The sequence below is a fragment of the Bombina bombina genome, chromosome 3 (assembly GCF_027579735.1).
Source record: "Bombina bombina isolate aBomBom1 chromosome 3, aBomBom1.pri, whole genome shotgun sequence".
Taxonomy (NCBI): Eukaryota; Metazoa; Chordata; class Amphibia; order Anura; family Bombinatoridae; genus Bombina; species Bombina bombina.
Window position 1 is genome coordinate 565,474,363 of NC_069501.1, and position 26,701 is coordinate 565,501,063.

The 26,701-nt window shown below is 37.2% G+C and overlaps 1 protein-coding gene across 4 annotated transcripts in view; it reads left to right on the top strand.

The window, feature by feature from the left end:
* PTAFR (platelet activating factor receptor) overlaps window positions 1-26,132 on the top strand; it is a 50,700-nt gene extending 24,568 nt beyond the window's left edge. Inside the window, exons 1-3 of one of the 4 annotated variants that reach the window (XM_053707117.1) lie at window positions 6,634-6,849; window positions 23,640-24,676; window positions 25,675-26,132. In XM_053707117.1, the coding sequence (XP_053563092.1) occupies window positions 23,686-24,676; window positions 25,675-25,739 (1,056 nt within the window). In that variant the 5' untranslated portion in view covers window positions 6,634-6,849; window positions 23,640-23,685 and the 3' untranslated portion in view covers window positions 25,740-26,132. Of the gene's footprint in view, window positions 1-6,633; window positions 6,850-23,639 lie in introns of those variants that run through there. The other 3 variants (XM_053707120.1, XM_053707115.1, XM_053707116.1) reach the window with 3 other exon arrangements.
* The last annotated feature ends 569 nt before the right edge of the window (window positions 26,133-26,701 follow it).

Consider the following 26,701-nt stretch of genomic DNA (forward strand, 5'->3'; position numbering starts at 1 on the left):
ACCTCTGGCCTCCCACATCACTACCACTAAATAAATCCATTAACCCCTAAACGTAACCCTAACGTAACCCTAACACCCCCTAACTTTAACATAATTAAAATAGGTCTAAGCTAAAGTTACAATTATTAACTAAATAATAAATATTTAAAACTAAATACAAACTTACCTGTAAAATAAAACGTAAACTAGTTATATTGTAGCTAGCTTAGGTTTTATTTTTATTTCACAGGTAAGTTTGTATTTATTTTAACTAGGTAGACTAGTTAGTAAATAGTTATTAACAATGTATTAACTACCTAGTTAAAATAAATACAAACTTACCTGTGAAATAAAACCTAACCTGCCATATACTAAAACCTAACATTAAAAAAAAATAAACACTAAAATTACTAAAAATAAAAATAACTAAATTACAAAAAATAAGAAACAAATGATTAAAAATAAAAAAGAATTACACCTAATCTAATAGCCCTATCAAAATAAAAAAGCCCCCCAAAATAAAAAAAACCCTAGCCTACAATAAACTACCAATGGCCCTTTAAAGGACCTTTTGTGGGGCATTGCCCCAAAGATAACAGCTTTTTTACCTGTAAAAAAAATACAAACACCCCCCAACAGTAAAACCCAAAACCCCCACAACCAACCCCCAAATAAAATAACTATCTAAAAAAAACTAAGCTCCCCATTGGCCTTAAAAGGGCAATTAGCTCTTTACATGCCCAGACCCTAAACTAAAAATAAAACCCACCCAAAAAAAAACTTAAAAAACCTAACACTAACCCCGACGATCCACTTACAGTTATTGAAGTGCCGCTTGAAGGATCCATCCAGCCAGTGAAGTCCTCATCCAGACGGCAAGAAGTCTTCATCTGGGCGGCCTCTTCCATCTTCATCCAGCCGGCGAAGTCTTCATCCAGGCAGCAAGAAGTCTTCATCCAGACGGCATCTTCTATCTTCATCCATTCGATGCGGAGCGGGTCCATCCTGAAGACATCCGGCGTGGAGCATCTTCTTCATACGGTCTCTGCCGTACACTGGAATTCAATGCAAGATGGCGTCCCTTGCATTCCTATTGGCTAAAAAAGATTTCAATCAGCCAATAGGATTAGAGCTGCTAAAATCCTATTGGCTGTTCCAATCAGCCAATAGGATGAGAGCTGAGGGCATAGGATATCATTCAGTACTACTGTTATTGAAGATTAACTTGAAGATTTTATTGGGAAGCATTGTATACTAGGGAAGAACTTTTATAATATGGAAGTTTAAGACTATCTAACATCGGATACAGCCTATAACTACCATTGGATACAACCTTTTGGGTACTATCACTATAAATACCATCGGATACATCTATGGATAATATCTCCTATATATACATATATATTTTTCATTATTTTTTATATTTTTACACTCCTATTTTTCCGGGCAAATTCTTTTTGTTTTCCCCATTTACACTCTAATTTTGAAAGAAAAAAAAATTGTATTTTTGGTGTACACCTATACATTTTTACTTTTTACTTTTGTAACCACAATATTTTTATATATATTTTTATTTTTGACACATTTTTGTAGTTTTTGCAGTTTTTAACTCAGTTTTTGAATCTTTTTTTTATTCACCCACCATGGATAAACATCATTATTAAGATAAGGATTCTTGACATTATTTAAGCCTTTTTTGTGTATTTCTTATATATTCTCTGTATTTGTACATCACTTGAAAGTTTTGACGTTGGAAATAACGTAATTTTAACACATTGCTACCATTGCACCTTACCATTTATTATATAGATTTTAATATTTGCGCACTCTGGGCTATATCTACTGTATCCACTGTACACAACTTTGGAACTAGATAGCATTGTGTATCCTACCTTACTCTGTATCCATTGAATACCACTGTGGATATAGACACCCATGTTCATATATGCTTTTTAGATTTTTATTTATTTTTCTCGCCAAAATAAATGTCATATAATTTTCATTTATATCAGCTTTCACCTTTTTAATTTCCTTTCACCCTCACATTTCTTATTACCCTTGCTTACCCTTATATACCCTTATATATCCCTCTTTAAGCTATTATAGCCTTCAGCTCTTTTAGCGCTCCTCATTCCTGCGTTATTTAAAGTTCCCCATAAGATCCAGTTGAGAGATCTTGCGCCAGGAGGAGCTTAGGTGGTCTATTTAGGCGCTGTGGAAATAATTTGTTTTACTGTGTGAGGGCCATTGGTAGTTTATTGTAGGCTAGGGTTTTTTTTTATTTTGGGGGAGCTTATTTATTTTGATAGGGCTATTAGATTAGGTGTAATTCTTTTAATTTTTGATCATTTGTTTCTTACTTTTTGTAATTTAGTTATTTTTTTTATTTTTTTTGTAATTAGATCATTTTTGTAATTTTTAGAGTAGTGTTAGGATTTTTTTAATGTGTAGTTTAGTTTAATTTAATTGGTAGTTAGTTTAATAATTATCTTAGTTTAATTGTTAGTTTAAAATTAATTTATTTAATTTGACAGGTAAGTTTTAATTTAATATAAGATAGGGAAATTGTAATTTTAATATAAAGTTATGGGGGCATTAGGTTTAGGGGTTAATAGTGTATTTTAGTATATTTTGTTGTGGGGGGCTTTCGGTTTAGGGGTTAATAGTTTATTTAAGTATATTTCGTTGTGGGGGGCTTGCGGTTTAGGGGTTAATAGGTTTAGTATAGTGGCGGTGTGGGTGGATGGCAGATTAGGGGTTAATAATATTTAAATAGAGTTTGCAATGCGGGAGGGTGGTGGTTTAGGGGTTAATAGGTTTATTATAGTGGCGATGTTGTCGGGGAGCAGCGGAATATGGGGTTAATACATTTTAATAGTGGCTGCGATGTCGGGAGTGGCAGATTAGGGGTTAATACATTTATTATAGTGTTTGTGATGCGGGAGGGCCTCGGTTTAGGGGTTAATAGGTAGTTTATGGGTGTTAGTGTACTTTGTAACACTTTAGTTATGAGTTTTATGGTACAGCTTTGTAACGTAAAACTCATAACTACTGACTTTAGATGGCGGTACGGATCTTGTGGTTATAGAGTGTACCGCTCACTTTTTGGCCTCCCAGGCAACCTCTAATACTGGCGCTATGGGAGTCCCATTGAAAAAGGACTTTTTTTTAAAGTGCGGTACTGACGTTGCGTGACTTGCTAAAAGCTGTGCGGTACACCTATACCTACAAGACTTGTAATAGCAGTGTTATGGAAAATGAAGCGTTATAGGCCATAACGCTGCTTTTTCACTCATTCACTCATAACTTGTAATCTAGCTGTGTGTTAGTTATATGCATATACATTGAAAGACTAGCACCCCTAGGGATCTTATGATCACAGGTATATATTAACCACAAACTCACAGAGTAATCTCTCTGCTGTTCACCCCTGTCTCTGCTTTTCAACTCTTTCCCTAATGCTCAACTGCTTCTCTGATGATCAATTGCTCTATCTTTGCAGATCAAATCCGTCTCTGCTACTCAAATCTCTCTTTGCTCACAAGCTGCCGCCCCCACTCCCAGTTAGGCACCATCAAAGAGGTGCGCAGACGCATCTCGCCTCCTTTTACACGTGTCCACAACCGCAGCATGGATGGAACTGTAGCTCCCCGGCTGCAGAGCTACTAACAGCTGCAGATATTGCACGCCATAGAGCTGCAAATTGCTGTAATGATCATAAAATAAATAGCAACACAAGAGTTACGCATCTACAATAAAAAATGAAAATGATAAATAGTGATGATAAAAACAAGACATCCCTTCAAAAAGTATTAGGGACAAAGGGACTATGTGTTAAAAATGGGACAATCCTGCCTGGTCACAGTGTGCTAGAGAAGCAAGTCATCCCTCTTTCAAATTAATCTAAGAAAATAATCCACTCCTTTCAAATGAGGTGTTCACATCTACAACACAGAGGGACATAAATCCCTATTTTGAACAAAGGCAAATCAACTAACTAATGTATTTACTATATGAGGGGTAGTGGTAGTATATCCTTTAAAGACAGTATACAACAGACAATACCATTCATATAAAAGAGAGGAATACCCACTTTGAAAGGAAGGGTCTTATGCAACAAGGCTGCTCTTTCAAATCTGTGGTCCTGTGTCCATTCAGCTTGCAGGTGATTGTCATGACAATGGCTAAATACCTCACAGTATTGGTTCTATTGTGGGACATCTGGTGATTCTAAAGAGCTTTAATCACTTTTCCATCATACAAAATATATCAAGAAAAAGGTGATTGCAGCATTTAAAGGGCCATAATAGTCGAAAAATTTTAAGAATATCGACCCTGAACGCTAAAGGGGTTAAACATGCAGTAGAAGTACAGCTCGGGACCCGCAAAGCACTGCTGATGTTTATCCAATCAGCAGTGTTAGTAACACATCTGAGTGGACCAACTAGCGTTGCTGATTTATTCTGTGGCAATCAATAGTTAAACACACAATAGTGCAGGATTGATAGTCTTAAAATTACATAACGAATTAGAGCATATATATATTTTTTTACCATTATGGTCCTTTAATTAAGGGGTTTCATGTCATTATTGCTGTCAAGTATTTGTCATCGTAGCAACAATCACCAAGGACGTGCTATGAACGTCCTAAAAAACAACAGTTAAGGACCAAGGACATACATAGCACGTCCTCCGTGAAACTGAGCGCCACTCTGTGGCCCTCTCTGCATTGGCCAGCGATGGTGTCGATTGTTAGTGGCGTGGGAGGGCTTGGAGGATGTTGGGTGGGGCGGCCCATCGCTGGAGGAGGGCGGGAAACCAGCCTGAAGGGGGCGTGAAGGGGGGCGGGTGGGACTGCTACGCCACGCTACATTGATCATGGCAGTGGGAAGGAGGGAGGAGAAGAAAAGGTGGATCCTATGTGGGGTGCATGTTTGTAAAGGGATGTGGGAAGGGGGTTTGCTTATGAGGGGGGGCAGCTACACTACTGAAAAAAGTTTTGTTTTTGTTTGGGTTTTTTTTACAAAAAAACCCCAATAATTTATAGCAAACTGAGTACTGGCAGACAGCTGCCAGTACCTAAGATAGCAGCAAATAGGTAGAGGGGGAGGGTTAGAGAGCTGTTTGGGGGTCTCAGGGAGATTGGGTGGTAAGGGGGGGATCTTATACTGCAGAAATGATATAATATAAAAAAACAAACAAAAAAAAACACTTTTATTTTAGTACTGGCAGACTTTCTGCCAGTACTTAAGATGGCGGTGACAATTGTGAGGTGGGGGAGAGAAGAGAGCTGTTTGAGAGGGGTCAGGGAGGGATCAGGGGTGGGATGTGTCAGGTGGGAGGCTGATCTCTACACTAAAGCTAAAATTAACCCTACAAGCTACCTAATTAACCCCTTCACTGCTGAACCTAATACAAGTGTGGTACGCAGCGTCAATTAGCGGCCTTCTAATTAGCAAAAAGCAATGCCAAACCATATATGTCTGCTATTTCTCAACAAAGGGGATCCCAGAAAAGCATTTACAACCATTTGTGCCCTAATTGCACAAGCTGTTTGTTAATAATTTCAGTGAGAACCTAAAGTATGAGAAAAAGTTAACGATTTTTATTATTTGATCGCATTTGGTGGTGAAATGGTGGCATGAAATATACCAAAATGGGTCTAGATCAATACTTTGGGTTGTCTACTAAAAAAATATATGTTCATGTCAAGGGTTATTCAGAGATTCCTGAAAGATATCAGAGTTACAATGTAACTATCGCTAATTTTGAAAAAATAGTTTGGAAATAGCAAAGTGCTACTTGTACTTATTGCAATATAACTTGCAAAAAAAGCAAAGAACATGTAAACATTGGGTATTTCTAAACTTAGGACAAAATTTTGAAACTATTTAGCATGGGTGTTTTTTGGTGGTTGTAGATGTGTAACAGATTTTGGGGGTCAAAGATAGAAAAAGTGTGGGTTTTTTCAATTTTTTCATCATATTTTATAAAAAATGTTATACTAAATTATATGATGAAAATAATGGTATTTTTAGAAAGTCCATTAAATGACAAGAAAAACAGTATATAATATGTGTGGGTACAGTATGTATAAGTAAGAGGAAAATTACAGCTAAACACAAACACTGCAGAAATGTAAAAATAGTCCTGGTCCTTAACGGAAAGTAAATTAAAAATGGTCTGGTCACTAAGGGGTTAAAATTGTTTGCTCTTTCTGAACCCTGAAAGAAAAATGTTGTCCCTTTAACTGTTTCAGGTTTTCTTTCTTGCATATGTTGAAGTGGACTGTTCTTTAGAGGGGTTTTTTTCCAGCTGAATTTGTTTGTTCTACAATGTTTAGAATGCATTTTTGTGCTGCAGAATCCTTCACAGTGGATCTGGTTCTACGTGCCAAGAGGGGAATAGTTACTAAATAGATGCGGCTCCATTGGCTGTAACAGAGAGTGACTCTATTCACAGATGTATTGAGGACTGGGTACAAATCTTAATGAACATTGAATTCTGAAAATCTTTGAAATACAATATTGCAGGTTTTTTTTTTCTCCTTTAAAATTTTAATAGTGTAATCATAATAATCATTGTTATTGTACCCCAAAAAGCAGAACAACACTTTTCAAGAACCACATTCTGTATGTTTTCTAGACACTAAACTGCTTCTTTATTTGAATTATGATGAGAACTATCAGTGTTATAAAAACCCAGACTTGCGAAACGAAATCTTGCACTGCTCTGCTTCTCTTTTTTTCTCCCTGGAAATTGCACATTTCCTGTACACTGCCAGTTGGATTACACACTGCCTCCGCCTGTTGCAAGCAGTACAAGCAGGCTGATACCTTGGAGCACTGAGGCTACTGGAAGACAGGCAAGGTAAAACCACTCTAATCTCTCTTATTTTCTTTGAAATATTTCTCCAATACCTTCAGCTTCTCTTGTACGTTCTTCACAATACATTTATATTTTTTAAATTTGTCTGTTTCCTTTATTAAACCTTTTTGTAGATGTATATTTTTTATTCATAAACCTTATGTTCTATCTTTATTTTCAAGTTGAGCAAGAGAGTTATTTTAGAGGGGTATTGCAATAAGCAGTTGCAGGAATGAATATAGTAATGTACAAATGCTAACTAATATATAGTATTCCTTTGCATTCTGTAGCCCAGACATATATTTTTACTGTGCAAAATGTCATGTCTTTCCCAAATTCAAAATTGCTTGCAACAAAAAAAATAGTAGGTTGGTTGATTGTTTAGGTATTAACACTACAGTAGTGATTTATTCTGTTCTGTTACTGAAGAGAGTCTTTATTAGAAATATTAGAAAAAGAATTAGTTACTATGTAGAACTAATAGAAAGTAGAAAGGCAAATATTTTTAAGGAACTAGAGAAAAAAAAAGAGAAATTAATTTTGCAATCCATCTGAGTTACACATTCATTTTTAATATACATTTGTTTGATGACGTTTACAAATCATTCATTTATTTTGAAGCATATGCAGTTTATAGGTCTTAGACACACATAAAACAGTTTCACTTTGTCTACTCAATAGCATGACAGCAGCGCATTGTAAATTGCTTTTATATTGAAACAAAGCAGCATTGAGATGGAATGAAAAAAGAAATGCTTAAAAGGACATACTTGTGCTGCAGTAGTACAAGTAAGATTAGTAAGGTTAAAATGATTTCTTTTTGTATGGACAAATAATTGGTGGCAATACATTACTAAGCAAATATTCAGTTTTCCTTTCAAATATGTTTCATAGAATAGTTTAAAAATAAACTGCAAAAGCAACATTTGTTCTGACCCTTGATTTGTAGGTAGGGTTGCCAGGTATCCTGTAGTGAACAGGACAGTCCAGTGCAGGCATCCTGGGCGCGATCCGATATACGGCGCAGGTTTCGGCGCAAGCCTGGAAACCTGCGCTGCCCGTAGTTTCCTCTCGCAGAGCGACCTATCACATATACGGCGCTGACAGTTCCTAAAGTGCCGTAAGTCGGACAAACTAGCGATGTCCAGAAATAAGCGTAAGTACAAATTTCTGGAGTTACCAGTGATTTACGGCACTTTAGAAACTGCCGCCACCTAAAAAAACTAACTAAAGTATAAAATCTCCCGTTACTGTCTAACACGCCTCCCAAAAATAACCCGACACGTATACCCCTCTATCAGCAATCCCCCCTCTCACTCCTAACAATAAATGTATTAACTCCTAAACCGCCGCTCCCGGACCCCGCCACCACCTATATTATATGTATTAACCCCTAATCTGACCCCCCCTACACCGCTGCCACCTATATTAAATATATTACCCCCTAATCTGATCCCCCTAGACCCCCGCCACCTACATTAACTATATTACCCCCTAATCTGATCCCCCTACACCGCCGCCACCTATATTAAATTTATTACCCCCTAATCTGAGCCCCCTACACCGCCGCCACCTATATTATATGTATTACCACCTAATGTGAGCCCCCTACCCCGCCGCCACCTAAATTAACTATATTACCCCCTAGTCGGAGCCCCCTACACCGCCGCCACCTACATTAACTATATTAACCCCTAATGTGAGCCCCCTACACCGCCGCCACCTATATTACATTTATTAACCCCTAATCTAATCCCCCTACACCGCCGACACCTATTTTAAATATATTAACCCCTAATCTAATCCCCCTACACCGCCGCCACCTATTTTAAATATATTAACCCCTAAACCAAAGTCTAACCCTAACCCTAACACCCCTAACTTAATTATTATTGAAATAAATCTAAATAATATTAATATTATTAACTAAATTATTCCTATTTAAAACTAAATACTTATCTATAAAATAAACCCTAAGATAGCTACAATATAATTAATAATTACATTGTAGCTATTTTAGGGTTTATATTTATTTTACAGGTAACTTTGTATTTATTTTAACTAGGTACAATGGCTATTAAATAGTTAATAACTATTTAATAGCTACCTAGTTAAAATAATTACAAAATTACCTGTAAAATAAATCCTAACCTAAGTTACAAATACACCTAACACTACACTATCAATCAATTAATTAAATAAATTAACTACAATTATCTAATATAAAATACAATTAAATAAACTAAACTATATTACAAAAAAAACACTAAATTACGAAAAATAAAAAAATATTACAAGAATTTTAATCTAATTACACCTAATCTAAGCCCCCTAATAAACCCCCCCCCCAAAAAAAATAATAAAAATTTCCCTACCCTAAACTAAATTACAAAGTAACCAGCTCTTTTACCAGCCCTTAAAAGGGCTTTTTGCGGGGCATTGCCTCAAAGTAATCAGCTCTTTTACCTGTAAAAAAAAAGCAATACAAACTACCTGCCCAACATTACAACCCACCACCCACACACCCCTACTCTAAAACCCACCCGATCCCCCCTTAAATAAACCTAACACTATCCCATTGAAGATCACCCTTCCTTGAGCCGTGTTCACCCAGCCGGGCACCACTGGTCATCCGATGCGGCAGAAGAGGACATCCGGACCGGCAGAAGTCTTCATCTGATCGGGGCAGAAGAAGTCCTCCATCCGGCCGAAGTCTTCATCCAAGCGGGGCAGAAGAGGTCCTCCATCCGGCCGAAATCTTCATCAAAGCGGGGCAGAAGAGGTCCTCCATCCGGCAGAAGTCTTCATCCATCCGTGGCTCCATCTTCAAGACCTCCGAACGGAACATCCTCCTCGGCCGACGGACTAACAATGAATGAAGGTTCCTTTAAATGATGTCATCCACGATGGCGTCCCTCGAATTCCGATTGGCTGATAGGATTCTATCAGCCAATCGGAATTAAGGTAGGAAAAATCCGATTGGTTGATTGAATCAGCCAATCGGATTGAAGTTCAGGAGTTAATAAATTTAATATAGCTGGCAGCGGTGTAGGGGGCACAGATTAGGGGTTAATATAGTTAAAATAGGTGGCGGCGGGGTAGGGGGGTCAGATTAGGGGTTAATATATTTAATGTAGGTGGCGGCGGGTTAGGGGGATCAGATTAGAGGGTAATAAATATAATGTAGGTGGCGGCGGGGTAGGGGGATCAGATTAGAGGGTAATAAATATAATGTAGGTGGCGGCGGTGTAGGGGGATCAGATTAGAGGGTAATAAATATAATGTAGGTGGCGGCGGGGTCCGGGAGCGGCGGTTTAGGGTTAAACACTTTATTTAGTGGCGGGGCGGGGTCCAGGAGCAGCGGTTTAGGGGTTAAACACTTTATTGGGTATATCGGTGGGGGATTGCGGTTGACAGGTAGATAGACATTGCGCATGCGTTAGGTGTTAGGTTTTTTTGTAGGCATTTTAGGGAGTTACGGTGCTCCAATACTCAGCGCAAGGCCTGCTACGGTGCATTTTGTGGCGAGGTGAAAATGGAGTAAGATTTCTCAATTTTTGCCACGTAAGGCCTTGCGCTGTATATTGGATACCAAACTGCGCTGGTTTGGTAGATCACTCTATAAGCCAAAAAACTACTGCCGAAGGGTGAAATATACGAGCGTAACTTCTATGTTACGCCGTATATAGGATACCAAACCAGTGCAAAATTTGGCTTTTGCGGGCGATGCTGCATATCGGATCGGGCCCCCTATGCCTAAATGCATTACAAATAGGGAGTAGAAAGAAGTGAGGGGTAAAATTAGTCCCTGTCTGCCTATGTTAATAAAAGCCAAATTAGTCAAATTAATGACTTGTATGTTACTGGTAGCCTAGAGGTAAAATTACTGCTCAGTTGTGAAAAATCTAAGGTAGACGGGGGCATTGTATGACTTCACCTATCATTGTGCTCAGTCACTGACACAGTGTCCATTATTTATTTTGGAAGACAGCTGGCAATCCTATTTGTAGGTAAGATAGATGTCATGTGTGAAAAAGACATAAAAGTAGAACAAGCAAATACTCTGTTAGATAATTGTATTTTTGCACTATGGTTGAATAGCAATATGTGTTTAACCCTGGAGTTCTGGAGAAGCAATGCACTATTGGGAACTAGCTGAACACACCTAGTGAGCCAAAGACAAGAGGCTTATAGGGGGTCCAGGTGTCCAGTATTGTGACCTTTATGTTGTCCGTTATTTTTATGGAACAGAGCTGGAAACCCTACATATATGTGTAGCCACTAATCAGCTAGGTCCTAGTAGTTAATTTCTACTCCTGAGCCTACCTAGGCATGTTTCTCTACAAAGAATAGCAAAAGAGTGAAGAAAATTTGATAACAGAATTAAATTTAGAAATCTCTTTAAACTGTATGCTCTGATTGAACCATGAAAGTTTAATTTTGACTTTAGTACCACTTTAAGAGACATGCACATAAAAGCTGCCAGTGGATAGGTGTGGGGATTACTATGTAAGTAACATAGATATAAAATAAGGGTTTAAGATTTTTTTTTATGTTAGATACAGGACAATGATGTAACATCTACTTTTGTCATCACAGAATGTATTTAGAAACTTCTCCATAGACATTAAAGGGACAGTAAAGACAAAAAAAAACTTTCATGATTTGGATAGCATGCAATTTTACAAAAAAAAAAATCCAATTTACTTCTGTTATTAAATTTGCTTTGTTCTATTGGTATCTTTTATTGAAGAGTAAAACTAGGTAGGCTCATAAGTGCGCGTGTCTTTAGTACTCTATGGCAGCAGTGTTTTACAACATTATTTGTAGAGACAATAAAAAGTAGAACAAAACATTATTTGTAGCTTTGTTATATACAAATGTTGCAAAACGCTGCTGCCATAGAGTACTAAATACACGTGCACACTCCTGAGCTCTTATGAGCCTACCTAGTTTTACTCTTTAAAAAAGATACCAAGAGAATAAAGCAAATTTGATATAAGTAAATTAGAAAGTTGTTTAAAATTACATGCTCTATCAGAATCATGAAAATTTAATTTTTACTTTACTGTCCCTTTAAAGTGATTGTAAACTTTAAGTGTTTGCTGGGGGAGCTTTCATTGATTAATTTTTTTAAGACGCTTCATTTCTAAAATATTTACCATTTAGAGATGGTAAACATCGTGCCGTTCCTCCTCCCGCATCTCCTACTTTATTTAGCTGAGCGATGACAAATTCGGCTTCATCCAATCGTTGCGTGCCCCACTTAATCAATGAAAGAGTCTCTGACAATCACTTTAAGGATTTTTTTAAAGGTTGTGACTGCACCTTCTTGTCTAACACACTGCAATAAATTATTACTCTAGTACTATCCGTAAGTCAATGTTTGCTCATCTAAAAACACTGCTCCAAAGCTCTGCCCTGTGAACACCATCCCAATGCAAATTACATCTATGTAACATAAATGTAACTGGCAATGTCATTCATGAGTTTTAAAGGGATATAAAACAATCTGTTTCATTGTTGTAATAAAAAAAGCACTAAGCAGTGGGTTATACTTAATAGAAACCATTGCAATATGTATTATTTATCTATTTAAATTGATTTTATTTATTTTTAAACTTAATTTGTGCAGTGTCTATTACTTCTTGTCACAGCCCACAAGGAGGCTGTGGTCTCTACAGGAAGTATTAAAGGGACAGTATAGTCCAAAATAAACTTTCATGATTCAGACAGAGAATGTCATTTTAAACAATTTTCCAATTTACTTTTATCAGCAATTTTGCTTTGTTATCTTGGTATTCTTAGTTGAAAGATAAACCTAGGAGGTTCATATGGTAATTTCTAAGACCTAAAAGGCCGTCTCTTCTCTCAGGGCATTTTGACAGTTTTTCACCACTAGAGGGTGTTAGTTCATGTGTCATATAGATAACACTGTGCTCACGCATGTGGAGTTCAAGTGAGCCAGCTCTGATTGGCTAAAATGGATGTCTGTCAAAAGAACTGAAATAAGGGGGCAGTTTGCAGAGGCTTAGATACAAGGTAATCACAAATGTTAAAAGTGTATTTATGGGGGAGGGGCTAAGAAGTGGCCATGACTAGTCGCACTAAATGAAGCTCCTTAAGTTAAACTACTAATTTGCCAATTGCTAACACACACAGTTATCATACTTCTTCAGAGTTGGACACCCTACCTAATCATATGGTGACTATAATGAGATGACCTTGCTCCCTCTGCAAGCTTTGGGAACGGATTTAGCCGTAGGTGAATCAGCCCTGCAGTTCTCATAGCCCTACCTGATATTCCAAACCAGAGCAGCTATTGATACGAACGCTGAAGTTTGTATTACCCAGACAACCTGCCCTGACGATGGAGGAGATACTAGCACTACTCTCGGGGCTCTCTTCGCAGATGTAAACTAACTTTGATGAACTTACATCTATGTTCAGAAATACATGTGCTCAAGGAGACAGTGTTACACCTAAGATGGCGGAGATGATCCTCTACAGAGCAGGAAACCGCAAATTGATCTAACCATTCCCCCCTACACGGCAATCCCTTTCCAGTGCCACTCGATCCAGTCTGAGAGGGATGAAAATACTCTGAACCCCATCTTACACTACTGGAATCCAGGTAACCTCCGCTACGCATCTAGCCAGAGATACGCTATACATCAATGCAGCCATTGCATTGAATTCTCCTTAGCCAATACTCAAGATGGTGCAGCCGGCCTCCTGACACAGGGTAGCTCTGACATTTGTACAAGACTTTTTGACAGCTTCCTGCTAGCAGCGCAGAAAGAGAAAGGTCTACTAAGGACTTTAGACTCTGAGACATCTGTCCCACTGGAACCTTTGAGACATGGCAGTTCTTTCCAGCTATCTACAATCACCTGCTGGCAACCTTCCACATACACGCTACTATACCAGTCTTCCCACATGCCTGTCATCACTCAGTTTGCTGCTTCAGGAGTAGGTTGACCAGAACTTGCTTTCCGACCCTCTTCTGTCCCATTGTGGAGGACAGCATCTCTCGTTTCTCGGCTGTTATGCTGTGTTAATATGATTATGCTGATAATGGAAGAGAATGTCCAACTTTACTTCATACTTCAGCGCATGCAGCACAGAGACTCATCTAATTAGTCAGGAAGAGTGTATTGGCACATGTGTAACGACTGTATAGTCTGATAAAAGTTTTTTTATGTATACCTAAGTCTGCTTTAGTTAACCAATAATATAGAGTTCTACTACCTGTATTCCCATATCATATCCACAGTTTACTAATTGGAGGTGAATGTTAAGATATATTTATGTTTAACTGAAGAGTACTGTTTCACACCAAATGTTGATATAATACCACACCTTTGATATGGATGTACAACCTGTAAATTTAGGGTGACATGGAGTAGTTAGTATAGATATTACATATCTTCTTGACTTCATATATATTCCTAGGTTATAAAGATACTCCTGTTATCGCTACCCTATATAACACTAAACTAGAGCATAGCTATATTTTAGACATGTTAATGTTTAGTGATTTCCCCCTGTTGTCATACTACTCTATATTTTGGGTTTGCATCCTCTACTTAATTGAGACAAAGTATTTAATCTCCCTTTAAGCCTCTGCCAGATATAGGACCCAAGATGCACTATGACACCTTATGGGAGTCACGACTAATTTGATGCCAGGGTACCCAATAATATCCCTTATATGAATTGAGCTTGCAATAGCTCCTACTTACAAGCATAGATTTAGTGTTGCCATCGATATTTATACTTCATAAGCAACGATGCTCCTTAACTAGTACATTTTTTTGAGATTTTGCTGTCTACACTTAGGGGGAATTTATACTGTATCAGGCTTGATGACCCATGTATCTGTTGCCCTTTTTTCATTACAATTATGATGTTATTTATGCCTTATCATGTGAAAACCTGCATATTTGACCATAACTTTATATTTATCTACTAGTACAAGGGGGTACGTGTGGCTTAAACAAGGTATATCCCAGGATATTTTTCTCCTCTTTGCATAATTTAGTATCCCGCTCACTGTTCGATGAGACTTTTAAAAGGACATTTAGAGGTATAGACTATTAGTCATATAAAAGTAACAGAAGGATTTTAGCGGCATTACATCACTTTTTATACACATATAGTAAAAGAACTACCCTCTCAGTTTATAAGACTCTATATGTTCCAGCTATCTCACACTGATATAAACCCTGTAGGCTTGCTTCACACTATAATTATTGCCTAGCCTTGACTTAACTGGTAGCCTTGGTTGTCCGAAATGTCTAGACCAAGAAATGTGCACAGTCCATGTAACTCTAAGTTTACCCGCCCGAAGTCCCTCTCTCCAACTATACTGTGCCCTCAACCCCAATAGTGTAGATGGATCCTTTAGTGACCACAGCTTTTATTAGTTATTCTACTGTCAATTGCTAACACCCCTCTCCCTCCCTCCCTCCCCTAAATTAGTATGCATATAATTGATTTTCCAAGCGGTTCTTACCCGCTGATTGTTATATGCTGACCTTAGGCCCAAAAGAGGCCGCAGATATAGCTACCATATGATCCCTCATTTTCTTGTGGCCAATGGGCTCATGAGTGGCCCCCAAATAGTCAGCTAGTTATGCTAATTTATCCCAAAAAAATAGAGGTTTGAGAAGCCTAGCTACTGTCATGCAATGTTGTACATCCTCTTCGTCTTTATCTTTTCTTATTTCTTTTCATTTGACAATGTTTATTGACGATTGATTTTTGTGTCTTTACTGTTGTAAGGCCATCATTGTATGTTGTTCTTTATCGTATAACCTCAATAAAAAAATATCTGTGAAAAAAAGAAGTATGTTTGGTCAATCAATAATATACAGGCCCTTCAACCTGTGATGAAATCGCTAAACCCATTGAAATCTCCATTTTATTTGTCTGCAATCCTGCACATTTGTTTTTTGGATTCCCAAACAGGGGGATTAACGATAAAGACAATCATTTCTATTGTTTTTGGGAGGTAAACAATTCGAGCTTCAGGGGTATTAAAGGCAGAAGCATTTTAAGATTGTGATCACTGGAAAAACACACTGAAAATACTTGGGGATGTTTAGAAATTGTTATTTATCAAAAACACATGATCAATATAATTTTATATGAGGTCCATGGTTGGACCTATTCATTTTATTGTACTTATGGGAAATCCTTATATGTCTCAAAATTAAAATTATATTAAGCTCAAAATCTTATTTCCCATAAAATATTTATTATGCTTATGTGACACAACTTTGCAGTGTACATTGATTATGTATTTTACCTGTAATTTAAATCTGAAAACTGTACTTTTCCACTCTACCCTATATGATGGACAGTGATTGCTTAATATGTGCCAGAGTACATTTATATCAGTCCCTAAATGTCCAAAGCAAAAGGAGATTAAAAAACAAAGTTCAAGAGGCTTTTTTAATGGGTATACCCCTGGATTGCAAAACAATGAAAATTTTGCAAACATAAATAATAGTTTATGTTTATGAATCATTTACTTTGCATTATTTTGCAATGCAGTGATTGATTTCTAATACATATATAAAAATTACCAATGTTTCTTCAAGCAACCACTGTCATTGCACCAGTAATGTAAGCACAGATGAGATAAATATCATTTTGTCGGAGAAGCATTGCTGAAATTAAAACCAGCCCCCTTTCCCACTCAAAGGGACATTAAACACTTTGAGATGGTAATATATAATGATAAATTGTATGTATATGTGTGTGTATATATATATATATATATATATATATATATATATATACTCTACAATATACTGTACTTTCATTATGTATTTTGTCCCCTTGTCCTGTAATTCCGTTCTAAAATTGTGAGCTTTTCAGTTCCTGTTAGAGATGGAAGTGCAGAACACTGTTATATTCCACACAGCCATTGGCTGCACACTCTAGTGACCTATTTATAATTGGCCCTAATTGGCCACAGAAGGTAACCTAAGTTACAATATGGCAGCTCCCATTGTTTTATAGACACTAAAACATTACACTTTTTTTTGTTAATATTTAAACAGCTAATGAAACTTTAAAAAAATAAATCTACATGTTATTCTCAGACTAATCTTTTTTTTGAATGCATCATTCTACCTAGCATTTATTTAGTGTTTAATGTCCCTTTAAAGTGGGCAATGTGGTTTATAAATAAACTCCTTCAGTAGTTGCAGCACACTATAGCTACATAGTTATTCTCAACATTAATAATTTAGAGGGAGGATTTGGTGGCTTTGTTACAATCTTTAAAATTGCCTTGATATAAAAAGAGATTAGTTCTTAACCTTCAATGAGGAAGTGTTAGTCTGTGCGCTGAACTCTTATTATAACACATTAGGGAGTTGTGGTCTGGAATGGTAATGGAGTAATATTCACCAAACAAATCTTTCTAAGAGCCACAGTTGGGAAGAAAATAATATCAACCCTGACATGAGGTTTATGTGGTCTAGGAGCACTGCATATAATTGTACATTAGTTTTTAAAGCACTTAAAAGGGCACTAAACACATTGTTTTCTTCTTTATAGAATAACATATCAGCCAAATCTAAATATTTTTAAAACAAATTAACAACTAATTTGCTGCAATTGTTTTTCAACAGTCAAACTCCACCCACCACTTGCCTTATTTGGAGGAGCCAATCCAGGCTTGCTTCTGGAGTAGACAAGGCTAGCCACGGTAATTGTGTTGGTATACAATGCATTGTTATGCAGCTGTAATCTGCGGAAGCCAATTAGGGAAAGCTATGAAGCAGGGTTAGCCTTGAGAAGTCTGCAGTGTGCTTCATGTCCCTTTAAATAAATTTAGGATCTAAACTGTTGCAACTGATTTGAAGTAGTGGTCACATTTTCAGTTGACTACAAAGGGATCAGCTTGTACATTCGGCTTCAGACGAATATGCATTCATCAGAATTTTGGCCCATTCCTTAGTATCTCAACTAACAAAATATTGTATTCCGTTAGTTTTGTTTGTTCCCTTTTTTAAAAAAAAACAAAAAACTTTGAATGCTAAATCAGCTTTTTTCTTGCAGTGCAGTGTGCTCCACAATGCTTCCACACAGTAGTGCATTATTATTTTTTACTCCGGGCAACAGGAATTTATTCTTCTCTATTTTTTAGTGTTAAAGGGATGTAGTATTTAACCCTTTAAGGACACAGCTTTCTGTTTGCTCAATTGTTTTATGACGGAAAAATTCCATTAATATGTCCTTAAGAGGTTAATTATAATATTGTAGTGGGGCAGTGCTTGACTTTGAGAGCTGCTGCTTGAGCCCTGCCTTTAACTTGGCTCTACAGGCTAGGGTTAGTCTAACAGTATAGCTTTCAATTTTTTCTTTAAATAAATCTTTAATATTCATTTTAGTGGCTGGCTGTTGCACACAATGCAAGCCTATTGCCTGCCTACTATACTATAGTTATATATATATATATAATAAATATTATTACTGCTAATATAAATATTGTTTTCTTATTGCAGGGGCACCATATACTCCTGGCAGTTTGCTCTATAGGCTCTGCTTTTTTAAAAAAAAACAAAAAAAACAAAAAAAACACTGTTGTCTTCTTCCCTTTGAGATGTATTGCTGGGGTTTATGTGCTATGATTATCAGAAGCCTAGTTCAGTAACTCTGCTGCCTCCTGCTGGTCATCATCTGTCACTGACAAATCCTTAGGGAACTGCTGGCCGCTGTGACCAAGGGACTCTAGGCACATCTGTTGTGTATTTTTGAGGTTTATGTATTATGATTATGAGAAGCCTAGCTTAGTGACTCTGCTGCCTGTTGCTGCCTCTCCTTCTCTTCTCTGAGTTGAGTCTTAAAGGATTAACTACAAACTTGTTTTGGAGCAGGTGTGTGAGAAAATGAAGAATGTAGGTTCTTTACCATGAGGGAGTTAAAAAAAATGAGAGCTTAAAAAATAAGATGGTACAGAAAGATTGTACTGTTGGGAAGAGAAAGTTTAGAAGGAGGGAGACAAAAGGGTTGCAAAGCTGTCCGCCCGCCTTCGCTACATATGGGCAGCGGATCTGTTCGTCCGCTGGCCCGTATATATCGTTACATACTCATCGGAGTGTGTAATGCTCGCCCCTTCATTCGTGCGACTTAAAGGGGTTGTCAATCACGGAGGGCTCGCTCTCAGTGATTTCTCTCCGCCACCTCAGAGGTGGGAAGCAGGCTCACATATACGAACCTGCCCCACAAGATCTCCAGAGCCCATAATCTAGGTTTGTTATCTTCTTATATTCAATTACTACAGTTTATTGTAAAACATAGGTATAGAATCCTACATTTTGGAGTGTTGGGTAATTGAACAGATGCTATATTTGTATCCATAAATGTATTGCTTGCTGTATTTAGCAAATAAGGACAAAAATGCACCTTTACTATAGTCAACAATGGTTGACAGGAATAATATAAATATTTAAAAGGACATAAAACCTAACATTTTCTTTCATGATTCAGATAGAGAATACACTTCCTTTCATGTAATTGGCAAGAGTCCATGAGCTAGTGACGTATGGGATATACAATCCCATACGTCACTGCCTCATGGACTCTTGCCAATATGAAAGAAATTAATTTATCAGGTAAGTTCTTACATAAATTATGTTTTTTAAAAGGTTTCTAATTTACTTCTATTACCAAATTTGCTATGTTGTATTGTTATTCTTTGCTGTCTGGAGCACTACGTGACAGGAAATAGCGCTGCTGCCATATAGTGCTCTTGCTAATGTATAACATTGTTGAAAAACTGCTGCCATATAGTGCTCAGGCACACATCCACACTCCTGAATTTACCTTCCTGCTTTTCAACAGATGATAACATGAAAACAAAGAAAATTAGATAATAGAAATAAATTAGAAACTAACAGACCACATTTTGAGGAAATCTGAACTGAAGCACAGGTGAAATAACCAGCTGATTAGTAAATGTGGGTATTTTACCTGCTCTCATCCAAGGTAATCCAGAAAACCTGGACTGTTGGGAATGCCTGAGGACAGGTTTGAAAACCAGTGATCTATCTGAATCATGAAAGGAAAAAACATTGGGTTTTATGTCCCTTTAAGTAATGTATGAGCAGCAGCTTTGGTCTTAAGACTACTGCTTCTTAACTCTTGTTTCTGCGGAAACTGCAGCATACGGGGCATGATAAATCGGCCCCTATGGCTCAAGAATGTGTGAAATGTTCATATATGGACATATACCTTGTAATGTGACCAAGAGATCAATTTTTGTTCCAGGGGGCTAGTACCATCCTGAGCTGAGCTATTAAGGTTTCCTAAAACATCTGTATAACCAAAATTTGTTGTGCACATGACACAAAGATGGCTGCTTTGGTTGAACCAAGTTAAATAAAAATAAAAAAACTGGTGGTTTTGCAATACCAATACATAGAGGTAATCGCTCAATTAAATTAGAAAAAATAAAAATGGTCAAGCAACCAACTGTACAATTATTGGACCACTTGAGATAGGCTGACCCTATAGTAACATGTAAAGTAATACATTTATTCAAAATGTTATGGTGGAATATATATTTTTAGCACATAGAGGCACATTATGAATTTGAAAGAACAGCAATAAACCATGTAATATATTTCTGCATGAAAAAGGATTGGCTAAATCCCTTTAAACTGACACTGAGACTAACAGGAAATGACTGTTGATGTATCACGTATTCCAATTAATACCTTGCTCATTATCTGAATAGGTTAACTCCCACTATTGTGTCGGTGGGCAAACCATAAATTAAAAAGTAGTTTTATACAGGACATGAACATTCACTTAAAAAACAAACAAAACAAAATTGCAATTAGATGCAACTAAAATGACATTAAGATCCCTTTAATTATCAACAGGATTATACAAGCATAAAGCGTACTGTGTTATCGATTCATGGCACTATATTTCCTGAGGTAAAATAAAGTAGCTAAGAAACAATTCAGCTACTAAATGATGCATCATCTAAAAAACAAAATGCTTACAAGAAAAAACTGAGATTAATAATCCCTTTGTTACTCATTCCCCAGTTTTGCATAACCAACACATTTATATTAATATATTGTTTACCTCTATAATTACCTTGTATCTAAGCCTCTGCAGACTGCCCCCTTTATTTCAGTTCTTTTGACAGACTTGCATCCAGTCAGTGTTTACTCATAAATAACTCCAGGGGAGTGAGCACAATGTTATCTATATGGTACACATGAACTAGCGCTGTCTAGCTGTGAAAAACTGTCAAAATGCGCTGAAATAAAATGCTGTCTTCGAGGGCTTAAAAATTAGCATATGAGCCTACCTAGGTTTAGCTTTTAACAAAGAATACAAACAGAACAAAGCCATATCCCGAACCATTATTATGTTTTATCTTTGAAGCAACTAAATAGATGTCCCTTTTTCAGGTGACCAGATAAGCTATAGTGGCTATACATAGTAGTAAAGCCAACGAATACCTTATTTCAGATACTGAGGTAAAGCAGTCTCTGTTTAATTCTTTTAGAATCCTCACATATCATAGACCATGCTCTTCAGTTAAGACATAAGTTACATTTTAAGTTAATTATACGATATTAAACATTTTTAAAAAGTTTCCCATTTACTTTGGTTATCAAATTTGCTTCATTCTCATGTTATTCTTTGTTGAAGAGATACCTAGGTAGGTAGCGTGCACATACCTAAAGCACTATGGCCCCAATTTATCACAGGTCTTGCGGACCTGATCCGACACTGCGGATCAGGTCCGCAAGACCTCGCTAAATGCGGAGAGCAATACGCTCTCCGCATTTAACATTGCACCAGCAGCTCACAAGAGCAGCTGGTGCAACGCCGCCCCCCTGCTGACTTGCGGCCGCCAGCAGGGAGGTGTCAATCAACCCGATCGTATTAGATCGGGTTGATTTCCGGCGATTCCTGTCCGCCTGCTCAGAGCAGGCGGACAGGGTTATGGAGCAGCGGTCTTTAGAAGACTCGCCAGAAACACGGCCCTTCAAGCTCCATACGGAGCTTGATAAATGGGCCTGTTTATGTCAGGAAATAGTGCTGCCGACACCTACACACTCCTGAGCTTGCATCCCTGCTTTTCAACAAAGGATAACAAGAAAACTTGATAATAGAAGTAAAATGGATAGTTGTTCAAAATGATATGCTCTATCTAAATCATGAAAGGACATTTTTCAAATTTTATGTCCCTTTAAGGAATAGAATGCAGATGTCAAACATGTATTTTATAGTTATATAGCTACCAAGAATTGGTTTATTTATTAGGTTTACAGAATACATTAAAGTACTAAAATATGTGTTCCCTGTTTTACCAAATTCAAGCATTTATTGTATCTGTTGTAACAAGCACATACTGTATTCATCATTTATTCATGGTTTTGTGCTATATAGTTGAGCGTTTAGAAAGTTTATCAAAAAAATTGAGTTTTTGCAAATGAACGAGGAAATTCTTTGTCTATTAATAAATTAAAATGCTGTATTAGTCTGAGGATTCTATAAAAATACCCAGAAATAACCTCTTGAAATATAGAAAGAATAAAGAGTATAGAATTTTTATAGCATATATTCAGGAAATTAATTATTATTTGTGTGACTGCATATTTCTGCAATCAATCTATCTGTCTGTCTATATCGATATCTATCTCTTTATCTATCTATCTATCTATATCTTAAAACAATTAGTTTGTATTTCCATAGGACATAAATAATATATATAAATAATATATATATATATATATACACCAAAAGACTTTGGGCTAGATTTAACAAGCAGCGGATGCTGCTTTTTCCGCCCGAAGTTTCCGGCTCGCCGGAAACTAACGTTAAGAAACAGCAGTCATAAGACCGCTGTTCCTTAACTTGTCCACTACCTTTAAAGTGGTGCACTGCAATCATCCCAATCCGATGATGATTGACATCCCCGATTGGCCGTGAATGTGAAGGGGGCGGCATTTCACCAGAAATGCTTGTGCATTGTTAAATGCTGTCAGCGTATGCTGTCACCATTTAGCGATGTCGGGCGAACATGATTCGTTACAGCAAATCATGTTGGCCGGCATTTAATAAATTGACCCCCATGTGTCCATTGCAATTAAAGGGACACTGTACCCAAATTTTTTCTTTTGTAATTCAGAAAGAGCATGCAATTTTAAGCAACTTTCTAATTTACTCCTATTATCAATTTTTCTTGGTTCTCTTGCTATCATTTTTTGAAAAAGAAGGCATCTAAGCTTCTTTTTGGTTTCAGTACTCTGGACAGCACTTTTTTATTGGTGGATGAATTTATCCACCAATCAGCAAGGACAACCCAGGTTGTTCACCAAAAATGGGCCGGCATCTAAACTTACATTCTTGCATTTCAAATAAAGATACCAAGAGAATGAAGAAAAGTTGATAATGGAAGTAAATTAGAAAGTTGCTTAAAATTCCATGCTCAATCTGAATCACGAAAGAAAAATTTTGGGTACAGTGTCCCTTTAAGGAATAGTCGGATAATGCATCAAAACGAGCGCACACATCACTTACAGTCAAAAAACATTTTAAAATTGCTACCTTATAATGTACTTTTCCCTGTTTTAAAAAAACAAATTTATTTAAAGAAAATCAAAAAGGTAGAATACAAACAGATGAAAAAAAATTTTGTGGATATATTGATTTAAATGTCTCATTGCAATCTGTTTTAATGATTACAGACAGTCCTGTAAATATTGCTTATATGTCTAACACCTTCTTTTTCTATTATATAGGACTAGAAAAAAGTGGGGAAAAAATAAGTTTTATTGAACATTGGGCATGAGCGGGGAAGAAATGTCTGCCAGTGTAAACTTCAGCGATTATCACACACCAGATCCCTGCATGGTGGATTCCAAGTTCAGATATACCCTCTTCACAGTGTCATACAGTATTATCTTTATATTAGGATTCATTCCCAACTGCTATGTATTGTGGGTATTTTCCCGGGTTTATCCTGGCAAAAGTATGAGTGAGATCAAATTATTCATGATCAACCTAACAGTGGCTGACTTGTTATTTCTAGTAACAATGCCTCTTTGGATTGCCTATTACAATAACCAAGGAGATTGGCTAATGCCTGCATTTCTATGTAACGTGGCTGGATGTTTTTTCTTTTTGAACACTTACTGCTCTGTTTTATTTCTTGGGGTCATCACCTATAACAGATATCAAGCTGTGACTCATCCCGTAGAAACTGCACAATCAACAGCCAGAATGAGAGGTATCTGTGTCTCCGCTTCTGTCTGGATAATTGTAGTTGCTTGTTCACTATACTATCTTTTTATACCCGGTACCAATCAGGTGACTATTGATGGGCAAAATGTTACCCGTTGTTTTGAAGGCTATGACATTACCAACAGAGATCCTGTGGCCATAACTCATTTTGTTCTAATTGCTGCCTTTTTCCTTATATTTCTTATAATTTTAGTTTGCAATTTGGTGATTATTAGAACTTTGCTCACACAACCAGTTCAGGCTAAGAAGAGTTCAGAAATGAAACAACGGGCTCTGTGGATGGTGGGAACTGTGCTGTTGGTCTTTGTCATATGTTTTGTCCCACACCACCTTATTGATGGTCCCTGGACTCTTACGGTCCTGAGAATGTGGCATGAAAATGATTGCCAATTCCGTAAGACGCTGAATGATGCACATCAGATAACATTGTGTCTCATGAGTACCAACTGCATGCTGGATCCTATCATCTACTGCTTCCTCACCAAGAAATTCAGGAAGCATCTCAGTGAACGTATCAAGACTTTCAAAAACAGCCGTAAGTTGTCCAGACAAACCACCGAATCTGGCTTAGATTATTCATTACCACTCAAAGAGATTGATACTTTGAGAGTAGACTTTGCTACTGATTAACCCAGTATAGGCAGCAGGGACTATTTCTTGAAATGAGTAGTTTTGCATAGAATAGTCTTCTCATAAGGTTAGAGATTAACATAACTATGGGCATTAATTACACTCTAAGCCTAGCTATTAAAATGGTAAAAAGTTGGCTCACACTATAAGTGGGCCTATGTTTCAGAGCTAATGACTATGAAGGCAAAGTGGAAATTAGTCATGCCAGGTCCTCTGATTTCAATAAATGCAGTCAATCAGTGTTTCTTGTATTGTTGTCCTAAAACTTGTTTGAACTGCTTTATTATAATTAAAGGGACATAAAAGTAATTTGTTACATATGATCAGATGCTAATAACTGCATACAAAGTAAAAACCTATAACCCTGTCATTATGTTGGCAACACTTTTTTTATAGTCTAGGGGTACATTCTATAAAAAGGCTCTTGCGTGTTATTTCTCTTAAGTCATTTTCAGTGGCAAATTAAGAATAGATAGAAGCAAACTCCTACTCATAACAAGCAATCACTGCGCAGCATGTAGGAGGGGTCGGGGATCTGCAATCCACAGAATGCACTCCAGCCTTTCTGGGGTCGTTAAAAAAAGTAAATTCAAATTTGAATTTCAGGAAAAGCAGCCAGTATAAATAATGAATGTGCAGAGTATTTTTTTTATTTTGCCTGATTAAATATTTTATGGAAAATGATGTCCCTTGAAGCAATTTAACTGTGATTATTATTCATTATTGCTGTAAAATATTTCAACCACAGAATAGAAATCATTGTGTCGGCGAGAGGGCAAGTGTAGGAAAGTCTTATGTACAATAAGGGCATGACCATTTAAGGCTTTAAAAACAGTTGCACAGTGCAGCCTGGTGTATAGTTTAATGGACACATGTCTATGTATTTATCTGTGTCCTTCTCAGCAGAAATTCAAGATTCTCAACCACATGCAATCCAAGAGGACCACCTTGTGAGTCCAGAAACTTAACTATTAGAACTGGTGGAATCTCCAGGAATCAGATGCCCAGAAAAGTTTTCCCAACTTACTTCACCTCCAGATTTTTAGCTGTGTCTGTCAAGGGAACCAAGCTACAGACTCCCCTCTTTATTGTTATACACATATGTTCTTAACATCCAGAGATGTATCCTTCAGTGCTGGACAAGGATGCTCATATTGACTCAAATGAGAATATAAGTGGATTTTTTTCATTATTTATCTTTGGACAACCAATATGGCTCTTACGCACACAATTTAAATGGTGCATGATATATGGGTACAGGAGGTGTACACTTTCAAGATATCAGGGATATAGATAAAATAAATGTATATGAATAAATATAAATGTATATAAAAATAAATATATTTTATACTTTTTAAAAAGTCTACTATTCTTTTGAGTCCCATTCATTAATATGTAACAGACCAATGTGCTACCCTAATTACTGTTGGTATTAGAATCAGCAGAAATGGCACCCCCTTGTACTGCATTGTAGTGAAGCAGCCTACTATACTCAGCTGGATTTCCCAACTAACAATGCACAAAGTGCCATTTCATGTGACACGTTGATGCAGATAAGAACCAAAGCTGGGGACCGCTTATTGCTCTACTGTTAGACCAGTACATTCCTGTCTACCATTTGAGGATATTTTGATATGTGGCTATGAGGCCCATTTATCAAGCTCCGAATGGAGCTTGAGGACCGCTGCTCCATAACCCTGTCCGCCTGCTCTGATGAGGCAGACAGGAATCGCCGGAATTCAACCCGATCAAGTACGATCGGGTTTATTGACACCCCCCTGCATTGGCCGCGAGTCTGCAGGGGGCGGCGTTGCACCAGTAGCTCTTGTGAGCTGTTGGTGCAATGCTGAATACGGAGAGCGTATTGCTCTCCGCATTCAGCGAGGTCTTGCGGACCTGATCCGCACTGTCGGATCAGGTCCACAAGACC